Here is a 19533-nt window from a genome sequence, read left to right as displayed (position 1 = left end):
ACATCACCAAATCACTGACTTGAACCCATTTATAAGCTCACGATCCCCTGCTTGGCCGGTCTTGTTTTGCATTATGGACGAGAGAATCTCTCACTGACATTTCGAAGCAGTCGTGTACAACAGCGTTGTTCCCTGAGATCTCCGTCTTCCAAATCGAGAGTGGGTGTGGTCCTAAGGGTGGCTGCTCCACCAGGTACCTGCCTGACCTTTTCCTTCTCAAGTGTGGTTCCTTGGTTCCTTCATACCACTGACCTTTCCGTTACTTACAACCTCTTGACCATCTCACTCGATTTTGGCTGTTCAACATCACAGTTCAAAGTCAGGTATACCCAAGTGCTTAGGTGCGACACACACACAAACATGGATTTTTCAGGCACAATCCCCCCCCCCCCCAATCCACCCTTCTCCTCCCCCATGCCTTTCCCCCCCTCCCAAAACAGAGATCTATACTCCGGAGAAGAGAGAGGGTGGTAATCACCCCTAAGACATTCAAAATAAAGTCATCAGTCATTCCTCCTTAACCCATAATAATCTCAGCATTCCTCACAAATGACACAATGGCAGGCGTTAACGACAGAGGCGAAAATAGAAGCTTCTGAATACTTCCAAAAGATACTTTAAACTACCTGGCAGACGACAATAAAGGGGAGAGAGCATTTTAGCACCTCTCTCTCTCTCTCTCTCTCTCTCTCTCTCTCTCTCTCTCTCTCTCTCTCTCTCAAGTACTTACCATTTACCCCTAATGTATTTCTGAAATACAGCCTACTGAGGGTAATATGTATACGATACAAAGCTCAGGTATATACGTACACACACACAGCTAATGTATTTAGGTACGTATGAATCCAGCAGCTACAATTACTGAGTACAATTCACACACATACACAGAGAGAGAGAGAGAGAGAGAGAGAGAGAGAGAGAGAGATCCAGCTGCTACATTACCGAGTACAATTCAGAGAGAGAGAGAGAGAGAGAGAGAGAGAGAGAGAGAGAGAGAGAGAGAGAGAGAGTCTCACATCACGTTTTCATCCACACTGCAAAATAAAGACATCACGACACGTCATTTGAAACTGACGTTGTTTACGAGGAACAACATCAGCTGAATAATAAATAAATATTTATATTATATGTGAGTGTAATTGCAATATATTCCACTAGTTGCCGGAACCTCCACGCCCAACGATATAAAAAAAACTGGTTTCATCTGCGGAACTCCCTGTTTTGTGGATCGCACCGGTTCCAAGCGACGGAAGATTATAAAAAAAAAAAAAAAAAAAAAAAAAAAAAAAAAAAAAAAAAAAAAAAAAAAAACACACATTACAACCTGGTCACAGTTGCCACACACCAGCAGGAACGACAACAACAATTTGGCAGATTTTTCCACAGGGGAAGTCTCGCTCTACTATCTAACGGACAAAACACATGAACAGTTATAACAAGAACATTTCTATGGGTCGGTCCGTTGCGAAACTTCGTTTTTCATCAGCGCGCACCGTTGAACACTATACTGCGTGGCAGCACCACCATGTCTTCTTCTCACGAACAGACAAACAAACACACTAAAATTATTTCGTTTCCACGTGTTCGGCGGAGCACGACACTAACCTGACGGAACCCATCGCTACAAAGGAGATTTGCCGACTGAGACCCGAGCGCTACGGCAGCTTCGTATTTATATCTTTCCCACATTTGGACGAGTCCATTTTCGCCACTAGGGGAGGGAAGACGCTTCTCGGCCACTCTGTAGGGGGGAGTTTTGTTCCTTTTGGACCCGTCAAATTTCACAGAGGAAGTTACTTGTACAATTAAATACGTTAACCGATAAATGATTCTTCCTCGTAGTAAAAGGCGTATTTAGACGTGAGTATGGCTATCCAATGCGAAAATATAATGAAGTTGTCGTTTCAGAAGCTTATAAACAGCTGTCAGTTTTGGGACCTTCTTATAGGTCCAATTTCCTGCTTCTTATATGACTAAGTTCCTGGTCCCGGTTGTCTTATCCAGCATCAATCATACCTGACGAGGTGCCTCGATCTTTGAAGGGGGAACTTACACAAACGGGCACATTCGGCATCGAACAGATCGTTTTGGGGGATGGGGGGGGGGGGGGGGGTGAGGGGGGGGGGGGGGGGGGGGGGGATATGTGAGAGTAGGTAGGTATGCCAATACGCAATCCGCGAAGCCAGTCACAAACGCTAACATTTCATAAGTATTTAGCACTGGCACTGATCAGTGCCACAACAGACCATATTTCGAGGAAGTTAATGAGAGAGAGAGAGAGAGAGAGAGAGAGAGAGAGAGAGAGAGAGTGTCCCAACCCAACTGACATTCACACACATCTGCGCGCGGCTATCATTAATGTTAACACGAGCACAAGAGAGAGAGAGAGAGAGAGAGAGAGAGAGAGAGAGAGAGAGAGAGAGAGAGAGAGATTTGGTAGTGCTCATACACAGCCTTGCGTGGATGACTGTTAATGACAGAAGCGCCTCTAAGACCACGAACATACAATAACGAAACCAAATAAAAAAAAACTGAGAATTGATAATGAGAATGAATTATATATATAGAGCGACTGTCATTCGCCATCAGAGGCCACACTGCGTCCTTGCTACGCTCATGAATAATTTAAGAGAGTGTCTGGGAGAGAGAGAAAGGTTACCACAGACGGCATTTAAGAAAACGACTCACATTGGAATTGTAGAACGTAAGCCAAAGGCCAAGCGCTGGGGACTGTGAGATTATTCAGTTCTTAAAGAGAAACTGACAGTAAGAGGGTTTGTTAGGGCGTAAGAGGAGGAGAACCTCGAAGCACTTGTAGTATGAGACAGTTGTTAGGAAAGGGTGGAATGTAAGATGGAAGGGAATATGGACGGAGGTGCAGTGAAAGGAATGAAAGGGGCTGCAGCTAAGGGCCGTAGGTACGCCGCGAATAACTGTTTACAGTTTTAAAATGAGTGACTTTTCTTTTTCTTTCTCTAAATCTTTCCTCTGGTGAAGTCTTTGAGGAAACAACGTCACGGAAGAAAAATGACACAGAAGGACAAACAACGTCACAGAAGGACAGTGACTCTATAATTAGTTATTTTTTTAAAAACTCCGAGAGAGGGTTACTCAGACTCCACGCGGCATGTGGGGTCCCCATTAAGGGGGACAATAGATGGGGGAAGGAGGAGAGGGGGGAAGAAGGGGGAGGGGGGGAGGAAGCAACACCTTGGACAGGACAAACCACAATATAAATGAATGAAAAGGGAGGGTCAAGTGTGCCAGATGAGCGAGAATTATTGTCCACTTCCACTTGCATTACGAGACCTTACAGACCTTACAGTTCGTTCGGGTTGCCCCAGGTCCCTCAGTGTGAGGCACCTCTAATGTCTACCAGAGAGTTGCTAGTAGATCTTCCGGTATATTTTGCATCTTCCAATCTTGGATGGTCTGGGATGCAGTTTAGATATTTGTCGAGCTTATTCTTGAACACATCTACGCTCACTCCTCATATATTCCCGCAGATGAGCTGCAAACGCCAGCATTGAAATAGACGCTGGCATTATCGAGGCTGGTGCGTAGTGGATTAATGTCCTGTGTGCTTTCCTTATTTTTCCTGGTATTGTTTTGGGCACTATTAATCTACCTCTGCTTGCTCTTTCTGATATTTTTAGTTCCATGATATTTTCTGTTATTCCTTCTATCTGTTTCCATGCCTGAATTATCATGTAGCGTTCTTCTTCCTTTTCTAGACTATATAATTTTAATGATTGTAGTTCTTTCCCAGTAGTCAAGGTCCTAACTTCTTTCTATTCTAGCTGTAAAGGACCTTTGTACACTCTCTATTGTGCAATATCCTTGTTTTGATAGTGTGGGTACCATATCATATTGCAATATTCAAGTGGACTACGAACATATGTTTATAAAGCATAATCATGTGTTCAGCTTTTCTTGTTTTGAAGTGCCGTAACAACATTCCCATTTTTGCTTTACATTTTGCCAAAAGAATTGCTATTTGATCATTGCATAACATGTTCCTATTCATCATCACACCAAGGTCTTTAACAATGCTTCCTTATTTGTGGATTGTCTCATTATTAAGGTCCCTATATGCATATAGCTTTCCTTCTCTGTCTCCATAATTTATTGATTCAAATTTATCAGAGTTAAATACCATCCTATTTACCTCTGCCCAATCATATACTTTGTTAAGGTCTCTTTGTAGAGCGTTCCTATCTTCATCACAAGTAATTTCTCTACTTATTCTTGTGTCATCTGCGAAACTACTCACACCGAATCCTTAACATACTGTCTATGTCTTCAATCATAATAACAAACAGTATTGCAGCTAACACCGTACCTTGTGGCACACCGGATATTACCTTGGTTTCATCCGATTTCTCATCGTTTGCAATAACTATCTGTTTCTGTGTGTAAAAATTCTTTTAACCACCTTCCTACTTTATCTACGATATTGTGTTTTCTAATTTTCTTTGCTAATATATTATGGTCTACTTTGTCAAAAGCTTTTTGCAAAGTCTAGATAAAACCACATCTGTTTCATTTCCGCTTTTCATATTTTTGAATCTGTTCTCCACGGTGGACTAACAGTTGGGTTTTGTGACTCTTTTCGGGTACGAAAAAACCGTGTTTGTCCTATATTAACAAATTATTTTTATTAAATGTTTCATAATATTTTTCTTCATTACCCTTTCATACACTTTCATAATATGTGATGTTAGACTCACAGGCCTATAATTACTTGCCTCAAGTCTTGATCCACTTTCTGAAAGTAGGGGTGATATATGCTAATTTGTTGCTCATCATAAATCTTGCCTGTATCTACACTTTGTCTAATAATATTGCAAGTGGCTTTGCGATAGAATGAACTACTTTCTTTAACAAAATAGCAGGGATTCCATCAGGCCCTGCAGCAGCTCCATTTTTAATTTCATTAATTGCCTGCACAATAATCAGCTTCATTAATTTCTATGTCAGCTAAATATTCACTATTTTTCGTCCCTTACTTCTATATCATTATCTTCATTATCTATTCTAGGGGTGAATTCTCTCTTATATCGTTCTGCCAGTATGTTGCAAATTTCCTTTTTTTCATTCGTTAATCTCCTTCAATTCTCAGAGGGCCTATTTCTATTCTTCTTTTATTCATCTTCTTCGCATATGAGTATAATAGTTTGGGGTTTTGCTTGATATTTAATAGGGTTTTTTTCTTCCAATTCCCGTTTTCATTTTCTTTGATTGTATAATCTTTTGTTCTGCATTTTCTATCTTACTTTTTAGTTCTATAAACTTCCATGCATTTTTTTCTTTTGCAAGACCTTTTTTCCACTTTCTGTTTTCTGGAACAAGATCCTTCTGTCTCTTGGTATGCATGAATGATGTTTACTTTTCTTCTCGGTATATATTTATCCACTATTTTCTCTAATATATAATATCTCCGTATTTTACCCCTTATGTCATCGCTTACGAAAATGTTATCCCACAATCTTTGTTTAATTCTTCATTTATTTCTGACCATTTATATTTTTACTGTAGAAGTTGTATTTTTCCATATCCTTCCCACTTTTTCATTTCTTGCCTATCTCGTTTTCACTTGCTTTGGAATGAACTGTACTTCTATGACATTATGGTCTGAAATACTCGCATTATAAACTATTATTTCTTTAACATAATTCATCTCGTTCACAAATACTAGGTTCTAAAGTATTTTCCTTTCTTGTTGGCAGGTGATTTATTTGTTGAATGTTGTATTCTAGTAGCATATCTAATAGCTTTTCGAATTGCCTCTTATCTTCTGCACTACTATTACTCTCTTTTTTATATGTATAGTACATCCACAATCTCCTATTCGTTCTTTCCATTCTACGAAAGGAAAGTTGAAGTCACAGATAGGAGAATAGTCCAGTCCTGTGATTTCTACATATCATCATTTCCAATTTTTCAATTATTAAGTCAAACTCTTAGTTATATTAGGAGGTCTATATATTAATATGTTCATTAATTTTTCAGATTCAAATTCTACCGCTATTAGTCACATTCTGAGGTTACTATATTTCTCATATATTTTTCCTTGTTTTTTGTCTTTCCCCATATATTGCGGTTCCCCCTTGATTCCTATTTTTTTCATCTGATCTATAAGTTTGGAACCCTTTTATTTGATCATCATTCCCAGTCTCTTGGGAATACCAGGTTTCCACTTATATTCGTTATATCTATTTTCTTTTCAATTTGGGTTAGTTCTTCTTTAAGTACTCTATTTTTCTTTTAGAGTTACTCGTAACTAAACCCTGCGCATTCATCACTATGATGGTTTGCGTGTTTTCTCCTTCATTTAAGTATTGGTAGTAATAAGGATTTTCCCATGTCTCTTTCCTGTTCTGGTATGTTGTTCTTTTTTTCATTTCCAGAAATTCTGACATTAAAAATCCAACTTTTCCATAATATTTGATCTTTCCTTCATCATAATTATTCATTTTGTGTCTGAATCTGCAATTGTTTTCTCCGTTTCTGCAATATCCTCTTGATAATAAATACAGTTATTATCCCTTGAGTAGAATTTTGGAGCTGATGCATTGAAATTTTTTTGCTGACATCTCTGCATATCTCATTGGTGGTTTGCTTTCTCTTTTACTGATATTCTTGATTTCTCTCTTTATTGTTTCTTTCTTATTTTGGATTTTTATTACTTGGTGGTTATTTATCTGATTATGATTCATGGCTACAGGTGCATATATTTGCATTTTTGTCGAACTTACATCCTTTCCTTCTTTTAGGTTTTTTTGCATATTTGGATGCAGATCTCTGCAATCATCCCCATATCCATCTAGGTATGCACATTTACCATATATTTCATAGTTGTGCATACCTTAGGATGTTTGTAGTAACATCTTTCTCCAAATCTGCAATTCCCTCTTTCCAAAGGTTGCAGATTTTGTCTTTCCTTGTCATTTTTACCTCTCTTTCCCGTCATTGTGTAGATCTGGGTAAGCCTCTTCGGATTTGCTTTTCTGTTGCCATATCGTAATTTATTTCTTCGTAGGTATGTTGCTTTATTGCTCATATGTAGTATCAATGAGTATTTCTGCATCCATACTTTTATCTTGTTCTTGTTTCCTTATTTTTTTCTGTCATTTCATTTTGAGAGAGAGAGAGAGAGAGAGAGAGAGAGAGAGAGAGAGAGAGAGAGAGAGAGAGAGGGGGGGGGGGGGGGGGGTGGGGGGGGGGGGGGGGGGGGGGGGGGCTCTTCGCAGCTGTGAACACAAGTGGCGTCAAGTCAGCTCTGCATGGTAAAATGATACGAGCGAGCTTCCAATACCATTCGGACTGTGGGGAGCTTCCACAACCCCTTACTACTACTACTATAGTAGATTCACATCAACCGTACATTTGATGTCTAGGCCAGTCCCTTACGACGCTCCTGATTGGCTGTTGATAAGCCAATCACACGGCTGGAAACTCAGTCTCTCTCGAGAGAGTTCACATGGGTAGGATCTATGTTCCATTTCTGAGGGATACGTCGTTCAAAAGTATCCATGGGGAGAGGTGGAACATAGATCCTACCCATGTGAACTCTCGAGAGAGACTGAGGGCTCCAGCCCTGTGAGTGGCTTATCAACAGCCAATCAGGAGCGTCGTGAGGGACTGGCCTAGGCAACATATGCACGGGTGATGTGAAACTACTATAGTACTACTACTATTACTATACTATAGAATACTAGCTGACATAATGAACGACTAATAAATAGCGACCCATGAGATCCATAGGCGCTGAAAGGAAAACAGAGTAAAAAGGGCTTTAAAGGTCCAATGAGAGAGAGAGAGAGAGAGAGAGAGAGAGAGAGAGAGAGAGAGAGAGTCTAAACTTATAATCACTTGACAGATCATCCAGAAAATCATATGAGAGCAATGAGTGAATCTTCACACACACACGCACACGCACACGCACACGCACACACACACACACACACAAAGTTGCGCCAGTGAGAACAATGACCAGAGTTTATGTCGATACATAAAAAAAAATCGTTAAGATAAAATGCCTATAAAAGCGTTCAAATAACCTTGGGTGAAACAAACGTGGAATCTGAAAAAAATACGAGAACTTTCACTTTGGGAAAAACAACAAAAATCGTCACAGAAAGGGCAACAACGAACAAGGAAACATAAAACAATAAATACAAAAAAATAAAGGGACCCTGCTCTTTCTATTAGATAATAACAGACAAAATAAGATTATCATAAATTCTCAGCATTACACATTGTCGCAGACTCTAGATATATAGGACTACTTAATTATATATAAAAAATCTGCAATACAAATAAAGCTGTTTAAATATAAAAAAATTAAATATATAATTAAAAACTATTAAAATATTAAAAGATTGGATATATACATAAGGCTGTGTAAATATAAAAAATTCTTGATAAATAAATCAGGCAATTTAAAATATAAAAAGACTAGATAAAGAGCTAAGACTATTTTTATAGTCATATATAAAAATATTCTACATATGTAGATATGGCTATTCAAATAAAAAAAAAAAAAAAAAAAACTCCATTTGTATAGGTAAGTTATTCAAATAAAAAAAAGAAGTAAACAAGTAGAAGAATATTTTTAACTTTCAAAAACATTTCATAAAAACTAAATAAAACGAAATCTGTCAGTAAGATTAACCATTACAAATCCTAAATACAGAATTTAATCAACTTTAAGTCTACAACCTGCTCTACAACCTACAGAAGCTTACGGACACAACAAGACATCAATGCATCTACAACATAAAAAAAGGATGTTAGTTATGGACTACTGACAACAAAATGCTCGTGACAACCTATAATATTCTATAATTTATATAACCGATATTTTTTTTCTTTTCCGAGGAGATAATATGCATCAAATTGGTAAGGCATTAACTGCCTACAATCTATATCTATACTTTTCTTTTCAAATGAGATAATAATAATGCATAAATTACAGTGTCGCTTTAAATCTCTGTCAAAATAAACATATGGAGAAAAATCACCCCGTTCATTTTTGTCTTCAAACACAAGGCCTGTCCTTCAGTTTATCGATAAGATGACATACATTTCCGTAATGACTCTAATTTTGAACTAGCTGACGTGAATTTACCAGGTCGGAATGAGAGTCGGTTTATAAACACGAATATTCATGAGGCACAAACACGCATGAACGCAATGCAGGGGGAAAGTTGATAACAGATAGATAGATAGATAGAGGAAATAAAATGAGATAGAGGAAAAAAATGAGGTCAAGAGATGGAACAGGAAGGATGTGACGCAAAAAGACACAGAAGAAGAAGAAGAAGAAGAAGAAGAAGAAGAAGAGAGAGAGAGAGAGAGAGAGAGAGAGAGAGAGAGAGAGGATGAGGAGAGAGAGAGAGAGAGAGAGAGAGAGAGAGAGAGAGAGAGAGAGAGAGACAAACTGCGTAAGATCAAGATACGTGAACCAACGGTATACGTACAACCTTCCATGAGAGAATTTCTATAGTAGAATGCTTCCGTCGAGAGAGAGAGAGAGAGAGAGAGAGAGAGAGAGAGAGAGAGAGAGAGAGAGAGAGAGAGAGAGAGAGGGCCAATTGTGACTGTCATCCACTTCTTCAGAATGCTTACTTTGAAAAATGACAAGTAATGTACCATGAATATAACATTACTTGTTATAAACTGAGTTCAATACTGTTACAGAAATAACACCCTGCGTACAAGTGTATTACACAAACAGCCACTAACATTTATGTTGAGATAGGTATATTTTAGTCCTTCTTTAACTTTAAATCGAAAACCTACAAATAATATATTTTTAAAAAATCTGGGTTAATTTGTGCCATGTGTGAGAATTTTACACTACTCTCTCTAAAAAAAAAGTACTTTAAACTAAGCCACACTACAAAATATACTTCTACGAAATGTGCGTCTTTGTTAGAACTCCTTACAGCGGACTTCACACAATCCCAAGTAATTCCGATGAGTCATCGAACTTTCGTTACAATTCAAGTAGACATCAAAGAGAGAGTATCTATGTTACTGCAGGAAGTACAAACTAAAGTGTAGCCAGCGTCAATCATACCATATTTCAGAGTGTCAGTGTTGTTAACAATTCGGTTCAAACTCCCTGTCTGACGAAACTACACTTCAACTGCGTGAGTCGTGTACAAAGCAATGTACGGAAGGAATGAGCAATGTGCTTTGTGGCTATACATTTGAAACAGCTTTGTACTCACGCTTAATTTACACGTCACACTGGCACGGATCTCTGGAAGCATTCTCTGGACTAAAAATGAGCAAGATCTGGACGATGTCTCTGCACTGGGCTACTTCCAGTATGTACTGAGAAGGAGACGAAGAGAAATTGGGCGTTATCAATACTTTTTCGTATTATGAATGTTACAGCAATGTCTGCAAAGTGCAACTGTATCCCCAATAAAGAACAAAGTACAGTACAGTACAGGCCCAAGTGAATTTTCACAGAAATCAGAGGGACTGGGGGCCTCTGATTTGCCCTTGAAATTTCATGAACACCTGACACTGAGATTTGTATATTCTACTCATAGACAGACAGACAATTAAACCAATGTAAAAAAATTACAAGCATAATTGGTGGCTATAACCTACAAGCAGGCAATGTCGCCTGAATATATATATAATAGCAATAACCTCCACTTTTTATCTACTTAAATACAGAAGGAATCAACCGAAGGGAACAAGATATAACACAGAAATCACTCGGATTCGTAGTGCGTGTCAATGTACCGTTAATATATGTTTATGGTTTTGCATAGGTAGTGGTGCTATGGTACCCACTACGATTGTGGCCCCTACGTTAAAACAGGTAAAACGCTAGCTTGGTGTTTCACTGGTCAGGGGTTTAACAACACGATGAGGAGATATTGCTACAATAAAAAAAAAAACGGTTTTATTCTTTTCTTAATGGTTATTAAAAAAAACTCACTCCAGTTTCTGGCCTCTCCTTTTAAGATGATACATCCAGTTAAATGATGGCACATGCTCTCCATATGAGAGGAGTTACAAGGATTAGGATGTCTCAAAGACGTATTAAGTCCATCCGAGGAAACATCTTGTGCTCACTTATCTCTTGGAGCAGGTTTTAGTATTCATTCACAGTGTCCTAATGGTTTTGTCTAGATTTCTTTTAAACTCTTCCACACTGTTGCTGTTTACAACTTCTGGTGGCAGTTTATTCCACGTGTCACATAAGAGAGAGAGAGAGAGAGAGAGAGAGAGAGAGAGAGAGAGAGAGAGAGAGAGAGAGAGAGAGAGAGAGAGACTACAAAAATAGTAATACGGATCATCAAATATCAACAAATACATCTATGAAATGATTTCAAATCCATACTTTCCAACTTTCTTATCATCAACTCCTAATTCGTAGTTTGCAAAGTCTATGCAATTTAAACCCCAACGGTATATTTTGTAACTCATTATATTTTAATACATATTTTTTCCTTTTTTCATCTCAAGAATAACCGATATCAGGCGACGTCAGCGAAAAAAAGTACAATTGAGCTAAGCAGAAAAATTATAATGGCGAACGATATATTCTTATACGTATAACTGCATCACGAAAATTTGGAATGTGACGAATATACAAATAAAGACAAAATCCACGAAGGAAAGTGAAACAATGGAATAACCCGCTGCGAGGCCTTTCGAATCTCGTCCTTTGCTAGGCAGTCTAAAGGCCACGCAGCGGTTACTCCATTGTTTCACTTTCCCTTGTGGATTTTGCGTAGGATACGAACCCCCCCCCCCCCCCCCCCCCCCCCCCCCCCCCCCCCCCCCCCCCCCCCCCCCCCCCCCCCCCCCCCCCCCCCCCCCCCACCCCCCCCCCCCCCCCCCCCCCCCCCCTACCCCTACTCACACCTGAGTGCATCTGGAGCCGTGGGTGAGTCATGCTCTATCAGGAGTCACTTTTATTTTTATTTTTTTTTGCATGGGCCATTTCCCCTCATTACGTAATGGGTTGCCAGTAAGACCCATGCCCTATTAATTCCTTCTGGCAATGGTGCCCTTCGAATCAATAGGTTTTCTATAAAAGATCTACAAAAGACCAGTCATCTCAAGTGTCCGTGTGACTAGAAACGAACATTTTTACTAACGTGAGATCAGGAAGTTATATTTTTAATAGATATCGAATAGCACAGAATATTGAATTTGGGACAAAGGCCATGCCATGAGACCTACGAGGTCATACAGCGCTGAATGGGGAAACTGAGGGTAGACAGGTTTGCACCGTGTAACAGGAGGAAAACCTCGAAGCAATTGTCAAGAGAGGGGAGGAAAGTAAAAAGGAATGAGGATATGAACGGAGGCACAGTAAAAGGAATGAGAGGGGCTGCAAAGAACCTTTTATTTCTATAATAATAAGTGTTCCTTCTTTCATTACGTAAGGTGTATACACTACATAACTATTATTAAAGTAAGACATTTCACTGTCCTCTCGCGTTGCCCAATGATTCATGACATATTTACCAAAAAGGGCTAAGCCAACAAAACGGCCAGAGTATTTTCAATAGATTGTACCACAAGTTTCACAACCACATTCACAGAGAATTAAAACCTGGCTCAATAGCTGCAGACTAGCGCTTTTTCCCCAGCTATGTGAGAGGGAGATAAATATACATAGAGACGTAAACGTATATGTACGATATATAGAAGAGCAAAGAATGTGTGGGGAGACAGACCCATCACACGTCTAGACATTAGTTTTTTTTTATCAAGGCTTAATAGTCCCAGCTACTATAACTTGAACGACTATGAACTATCTTTCAAGTTCTTCCAAGTCGTCGGTCTTGTCAAAATGACGCAACGCAAGCAAGCAAGATACATTCACTTTCTTGAACGCAATTTTTCCTTTTCTCCTTCTCAATAAAAAAAAGACCTTGGTTGCAACTGACGCACATAGACGGCTGAGATCACTTTCTCCACGCAACCAGTCTCTCATCTGACCAAAATCTTAATGACTGCAAATGATAAATTGACTGCAACCACACAGCCCTGCTATTAAAATGGACCAAGACGAGATCTGCAGATCAACCTCTGGCAAGATAATATGCCCGCTCGTAAATCAAGTCTCTGATGGCTACGGAACGTCAAGTGGATGGGTATGGTGGTGGAGATTGTAGGGGTAGCTAGCGTTGTTGGGGAAGGGGGTGAAGGATTGGTGGAGAACGAAAGAGAGAGAGAGAGAGAGATAAGGGGGGGGGAGGGGAATAGGAAGGGAGGTTTATACGTTCATCTGTGACGTAACACCGAGAAGGAGAGTTGGAAAGGGAAGCTGAATATTCGCGCAGCTGTAGGGAGATATCGAGTCTGAAAGATCTTGCAGATTGCAGAGGTCAAAGCCCCGTGGAACATTTCACCTCCATCTTTCCGAGGAGGCTTCGCTTCGAGAGATTTTGCCAAGCTGTAAGTGACGTTTGAGCAGAGAATGTCAAAAGTCTGTCGTAGCTTTCTTCTCCTTCTTCGCAGAGGAGTTATAAACAAACAAATTTCTAGCCAGGCTAAGTGGCACCAATAATTCACAGAGCACTGCGGCAGCAGCAGCCGTACGTTTTACGTATTGACCCGGGTACGGCCGAGGCGAAGCCTGACTTGTTTGGAAGATCAAAATGCAAGGTCAAAATAGCTTGTGATTCACTCTCTCTCTCTCTCTCTCTCTCTCTCTCCTGACTTTTCACATTAAAGTTATTAGACACAGGCGAAAAAAGGAGCCGACTGGGAAAGTTTTAGAAATCTCAGGTCACTGAGACAGAGCAGCAAAATTGCAAAGCATGGCACTAAAGGAGAAGAAGAAGAAGAAGAAGAAGAAGAAGCATGCACAAATTTATAAAATGTCGGATTGTAGGTGACAAAAAAAGACCTATATCAAGATCCACTTGAAATGACAAGACAGGAAATCAAATTAGCATTCATGACGGAATGATAAACATGTCAAAATAAAGCTAAATGTCAATATTGGAAGCATAATAATGGGAGCAGAAGAATGACCAAATTTAATCTGTCATTTTTTTTAATCAAATTTCCCTGGAGGCGGCAATATGGATTCTTGATGAAAACGGTTACAGAGATCATGGCTCTGTATTCTGAAATTGAGTAGGCGGCTGTCCTACCAGAGGTTAAGAACAAACAAAATAAATCTATTTTTGTCTGTCTTATAAAACACTAACAACGGACATGCGAATGGTTATTAAAACTCCATCACTGAACCTGTAAATGCACCAGTCATGCTACCTCACGACTCTGATCGTGGCTATGAAAGGTTAGTATGAAAAAGAAAAAAGTACTTGCTCTATGACCTATGACCTTAGAGGCGGGAGGTGTTTTTCTGAGGGTAGAGATCTAACCTCCTCGGTGCGTTTAGTGGAAAGGGGGTTAGGGGAAAAGGATGGGATGAGGAGGGGGGGGGGGGGGGGGGGGGGGGGGGGGGGGGGGGGGGGGCGGTTTTCTGCTCCCTAAAAGTTCACATGTGACAATACGAGTCAAGGAGGAAGAGGGCGTGGCTTCTATGGCAACATTGTGTTCTGGAACTTGATTTTTTTTTTTTTCCCGACACCAATGGAAAACTCAGTACATTAGAAAGTGGCATATCTGGATGTCATGAAGTACATATTAAGCCAAGAAAATTTACATTTAATATACTCTTCACAAACTAAATCACATATCAAAGTTCTCTCTCTCTCTCTCTCTCTCTCTCTCTCTCTCTCTCTCTCTCTCTCTCTCTCTCTCTGTAGACTCTATTTTGGTGTTACACTCTCAAACTGCTACCCTTGACAGGCAATTTGACAGACCAACATTTGGCAATACAGGAGAACACTTACAAAGGCAGGAGAGGAACTAGAAAGCTTCAAGGTGGTGGTAGAGAGAGAGAGAGAGAGAGAGAGAAACCACAACCATAACACAGGCGTTGAATCATCTGAATCCTCCACCTTCGACTCGTTGCTTCTGAATAAAAAATAAAACTCGATAATTCTTTTCTTGTAACAATGAAGGCTGGACCCACCGAGACGCACCAATTATCAACGCTTACAACCACAAAAGGAAAGCTCTATTCTTAACGGTTCAAGGTCAGGCGAGGAGTTACAAGGATCAGGATGTCTCAAAGAACACTGTCCACTACACTTAGAAGGAAACTGGAAACTGACAAACTGTCCAAACACTGAAATGATATCAAAAACATGATCCACAGGTACAGTAGAGTTTTAGGGTCAAATAAGGGTGTTACAAGGATCGGAAAATGCTGGAAAATGAGAGAGAGAGAGAGAGGAGAGAGAGAGAGAGAGAGAGAGAGAGAGACTCAATTCGGAAGCCACAAGCCAGTTCTATCATTTGCCGAAGGATATTAACCAGTTCCATCATTTGCCAGGAGACTATAAAGTTCTATCACTTGCCAAAGAAATTCCAACCCGGTCAACCAACCTCTCATGCCACAGACTTAACCACTCTCTTCGCTGGCCGAAGGAATTTAACCTACCTCTATCATTTGCCACAGACTATTAACCAGCTCTCTCGCTGGCCGAAGAATATTAACTAGCTCTATCATTTGCCAGACGAGATGAACCAGCTCTGTCATTTGCCAGACGAGATGAACCAGCTCTGTCATTTTGCCTGAGGAGAGTAACCAGGTCTACCATCATCAACCAGGGATTGTCTCGAATTCGTTTTAAAACAAAGTTCAACTCTAACCTCTAACAACAACAAAATCCGTTTAATTTGTAAAGATATCTCTGGAAGACAAATCAAACATACAGATTTTGTACAATACATCTTTTAAAGTTGAACATCATTCATATTGTTGGTTTTTCTCTGTTGAAATTTGCTACATAGTTAATCTAACTCCATTTTATTCTCTGTTGGGCCTGACTTGTTCTTACATAATATTATCTATACCTTTATTTGTACTCTTTCCCAATCCAGCATATATAGTTGCATCTCTTCCTTACCACTTCCGTGGAGAGAGAGAGAGAGAGAGAGAGAGAGAGAGAGAGAGAGAGAGAGAGAGAGAGAGAGAGAGAGAGAGCTTACCTTACAGACCTTACATCTTGTTCGGGTTGCCCCAGGTCCCTCAGTATGAGGCACCTCTAATGTCTACCAGAGAGTTGCTATTACATCTTCCGGTATATTTTGCATCTTCCAATCTTGGATGGTCTGGGATGCAGTTTAGATATTTGTCGAGCTTATTCTTAAACACATCTACGGTCACTCCTGTTATATTCCTCAGATGAGCTGGCAATGCATTGAATAGACACTGCATTATCGATGTTGGTGCGTAGTGGATTAATGTCCTGTGTGCTTTCCTTATTTTTCCTGGTATAGTTTTGGGCACTATTAATACCTCTGCTTGTCTTTCTGATATTTTTAGCTCCATGATGTTTTCAGCTATTCCTTCTATCTGTTTCCATGCCTGAATTATCATGTAGCGTTCTTTTCTCCTTTCTAGACTATATAATTTTAAGGATTGTAGTCTTTCCCAGTAGTCAAGGTCCTTAACTTCTTTTATTCTAGCTGTAAAGGACCTTTGTACACTCTCTATTTGTGCAATATCCTTTTGATAGTGTGGGTACCATATCATATTGCAATATTCAAGTGGACTACGAACATATGTTTTATAAAGCATAATCATGTGTTCAGCTTTTCTTGTTTTGAAATGCCGTAACAACATTCCCATTTTTGCTTTACATTTTGCCAATAGAAATGCTATTTGATCGTTGCATAACATGTTCCTATTCATCATCACACCAAGGTCTTTAACTGCTTCCTTATTTGTGATTGTCTCATTATTAGGTCCCCTATATGCATATAGCTTTCCTTCTCTGTCTCCATAGTTTATTGATTCAAATTTATCAAAGTTAAATACCATCCTATTTACCTCTGCCCAATCATATACTTTGTTAAGGTCTCTTTGTAGAGCGTTCCTATCTTCATCAAAAGTAATTTCTCTACTTATTCTTGTGTCATCTGCGAAACTACTCACTACCGAGTCCTTAACATTACTGTCTATGTCTGCGATCATAATAACAAACAGTAATGCAGCTAACACCGTACCTTGTGGCACACCGGAAATTACCTTAGCTTCTTCCGATTGCTCATCGTTTGCAATAACTATCTGTTTTCTGTTGTGTAAAAATTCTTTTAACCATCTTCCTACTTTATCCACTATATTATGTTTTCTAATTTTCTTTGCTAATATATTATGGTCTACTTTGTCAAAAGCTTTTGCAAAGTCTAGATAAACCACATCTGTTTCATTTCCGCTTTTCATATTTTTGTATATGTTCTCACGGTGGACTAACAGTTGGGTTTGTGTACTTTTTCCGGGTACGAAACCATGTTGTCCTATATTAAACAGATTATTTTTTATTAAATGTTTCATAATATTTTTCTTCATTACCCTTTCATACACTTTCATAATATGTGATGTTAGACTCACAGGCCTATAATTACTTGCCTCTAGTCTTGATCCACTTTTGAATGTAGGGGTAATATATGCTAATTTGTGCTCATCATAATCGTGCCTGTATCTACACTTTGTCTTAATAATATTGCAAGTGGCTTTGCGATAGAATGAACTACTTTCTTTAACAAAATAGCAGGAACTCCATCAGGCCCTGCTGCAGCTCCATTTTTAATTTCATTAATAGCCTGCACAATATCAGCTTTATTAATATCTATGTCAGCTAAATATTCACTATTTTTGTCCCTTACTTCTATATCATTATCTTCATTACCTATTCTAAGGGTGAATTCTCTCCTATATCATTCTGCCAATATGTTGCAAATTTCCTTTTTTTCATTCGTTAATCTCCCTTCAATTCTTAGAGGGCCTGTTTCTATTCTTCTTTTATTCATCTTTTTTGCGTATGAGTATAATAGTTTGGGGGTTTGCTTGATATTTATTAGGGTTTTTTCTTCCAAGTCCCGTTTTTCATTTTCTTTTGATTGTATAATCTTTTGTTCTGCATTTTCTATCTTACTTTTTAGTTCTATAACTTTCCCTGCATTTTTTTTCTTTTGCAAGACCTTTTTTCCACTTTCTTATTTTCTGGAACAAGATCCTTCTGTCTCTTGGTACGCATTACTGATGTTTACTTTTCTTCTTCGGTATATATTTATCCACTATTTTCTCTAATATTTTATATAATATCTCCGTATTTACCCTTATGTCATCACTTACGAAAAGTGTTATCCCATCGTTTGTTTAATTCTTCATTTATTTCTGACCATTTTATATTTTTACTGTAGAAGTTGTATTTTCCATATCCTTCCCACTTTTTCATTTCTTGCTTATCTCTGTTTTCACTTGCTTTGGAATGGACTGTTAATTCTGTGACATTATGGTCTGAAATATAAACTATTATTTCTTTAACATAGTTCATCTCGTTCACAAATACTAGGTCTAAAGTATTTTCCTTTCTTGTTGGCAGGTGATTTATTTGTTGAATGTTGTATTCTAGTACTTACTTTACTTTATCTTCCCGCCACTGGCCAGTGGCATAAGGCTGATACAGTTCCTCTCCATCTGTCTCTATCCCGAGCCATTTCCCTTGCTTCCTCTAGGTTTTGGATTTCATCCTCAAGATCCCTGACAATTATGTCTATCCACCTCGTTCTTGGTCTGCCTAGCGGTCTTCTTCCTACTTGTACTGCTCTCAGTGCTCTCCTGGGGTCTCTATTCCCATCCATCCTCTCAACATGTCCAAACCATTTCAGCCTTCCCCTCTTCAACCTGGTACTGACTGGCCTTTGCCTCAATCTCACCCTGATGTCTTCATTTCTAACATAATCATCCCATTTAATGCCAAGTATCCTTCTCAGCAGTTTCATCTCAAAAGCATCCAACCTTTTCTCCTCTGTTCTGGTCAGTGCCCAGGTGGACGAGCCATACATCAGGACTGGTAGTACTACTGCATTGAATATTCTCATCTTAGTTCTCAAGCTGATTTCATGCCTTGACCAAACGTTTTTTCTCAGAACCTCAAAAGCTCTTGCTGCTCCTAGTTTTCTTCTTTGTATATCTTCAATTTGCCTCCCGTCTGCTGTTACCACACTTCCCAAGTAAACAAACTTCTCAACTTGCTTGAGTTCCTGTCCTAGTAGCATATCTAATATCTTTTCGAATTGCCTCTTATCTTCTGCACTACTATTACTCTTTTGTTTATATGTATAAGTACAACCACAATCTCCTATTCGTTCTTTCCAGTCTACGAAAGGAAAGTTGAAGTCTCCAGATAGGAGAATAGTCCAGTCCTTGTGATTTCTACATATATCATCCAATTTTTCTATTATTAAGTCAAAATGATATTGTCATGATACAATAAAGTTTTATACATACTTACCTGACAGATATATACTTAGCTATAGACTCCGTCGTCCCCGACAGAAATTCAAATTTCGCGGCACACGCTACCGGTAGGTCAGGTGATCTACCGCCCTGCCCTGGGTGGCAGGACTAGGAACCATTTCCGTTTTCTAATCAGAATTCTTCTCTTCCACCTG

General features: G+C 39.2%; 1 protein-coding gene across 6 annotated transcripts in view; it reads right to left on the bottom strand.

The window, feature by feature from the left end:
- Positions 1 to 19533, bottom strand: part of LOC135210778 (uncharacterized) — a 151839-nt gene that overhangs the window by 22196 nt on the left and 110110 nt on the right. Inside the window, exon 2 of one of the 6 annotated variants that reach the window (XM_064243635.1) lies at positions 10242 to 10347. The exons of 2 other annotated variants lie outside the window; for them this stretch is intronic. Coding sequence is in view for 3 of the 4 variants with exons in the window: in XM_064243633.1 (XP_064099703.1) it covers positions 20 to 72 (53 nt within the window). In the remaining variant the exon portion in view is untranslated. Of the gene's footprint in view, positions 1 to 19; positions 88 to 267; positions 297 to 1605; positions 1739 to 10241; positions 10348 to 19533 lie in introns of those variants that run through there. 3 more of the 6 variants (XM_064243634.1, XM_064243630.1, XM_064243633.1) reach the window with 3 other exon arrangements.

This window comes from Macrobrachium nipponense, chromosome 4 (assembly GCF_015104395.2).
Source record: "Macrobrachium nipponense isolate FS-2020 chromosome 4, ASM1510439v2, whole genome shotgun sequence".
Classification (NCBI taxonomy): domain Eukaryota; kingdom Metazoa; phylum Arthropoda; class Malacostraca; order Decapoda; family Palaemonidae; genus Macrobrachium; species Macrobrachium nipponense.
This window is presented reverse-complemented; position numbering and strand designations above follow the sequence as displayed.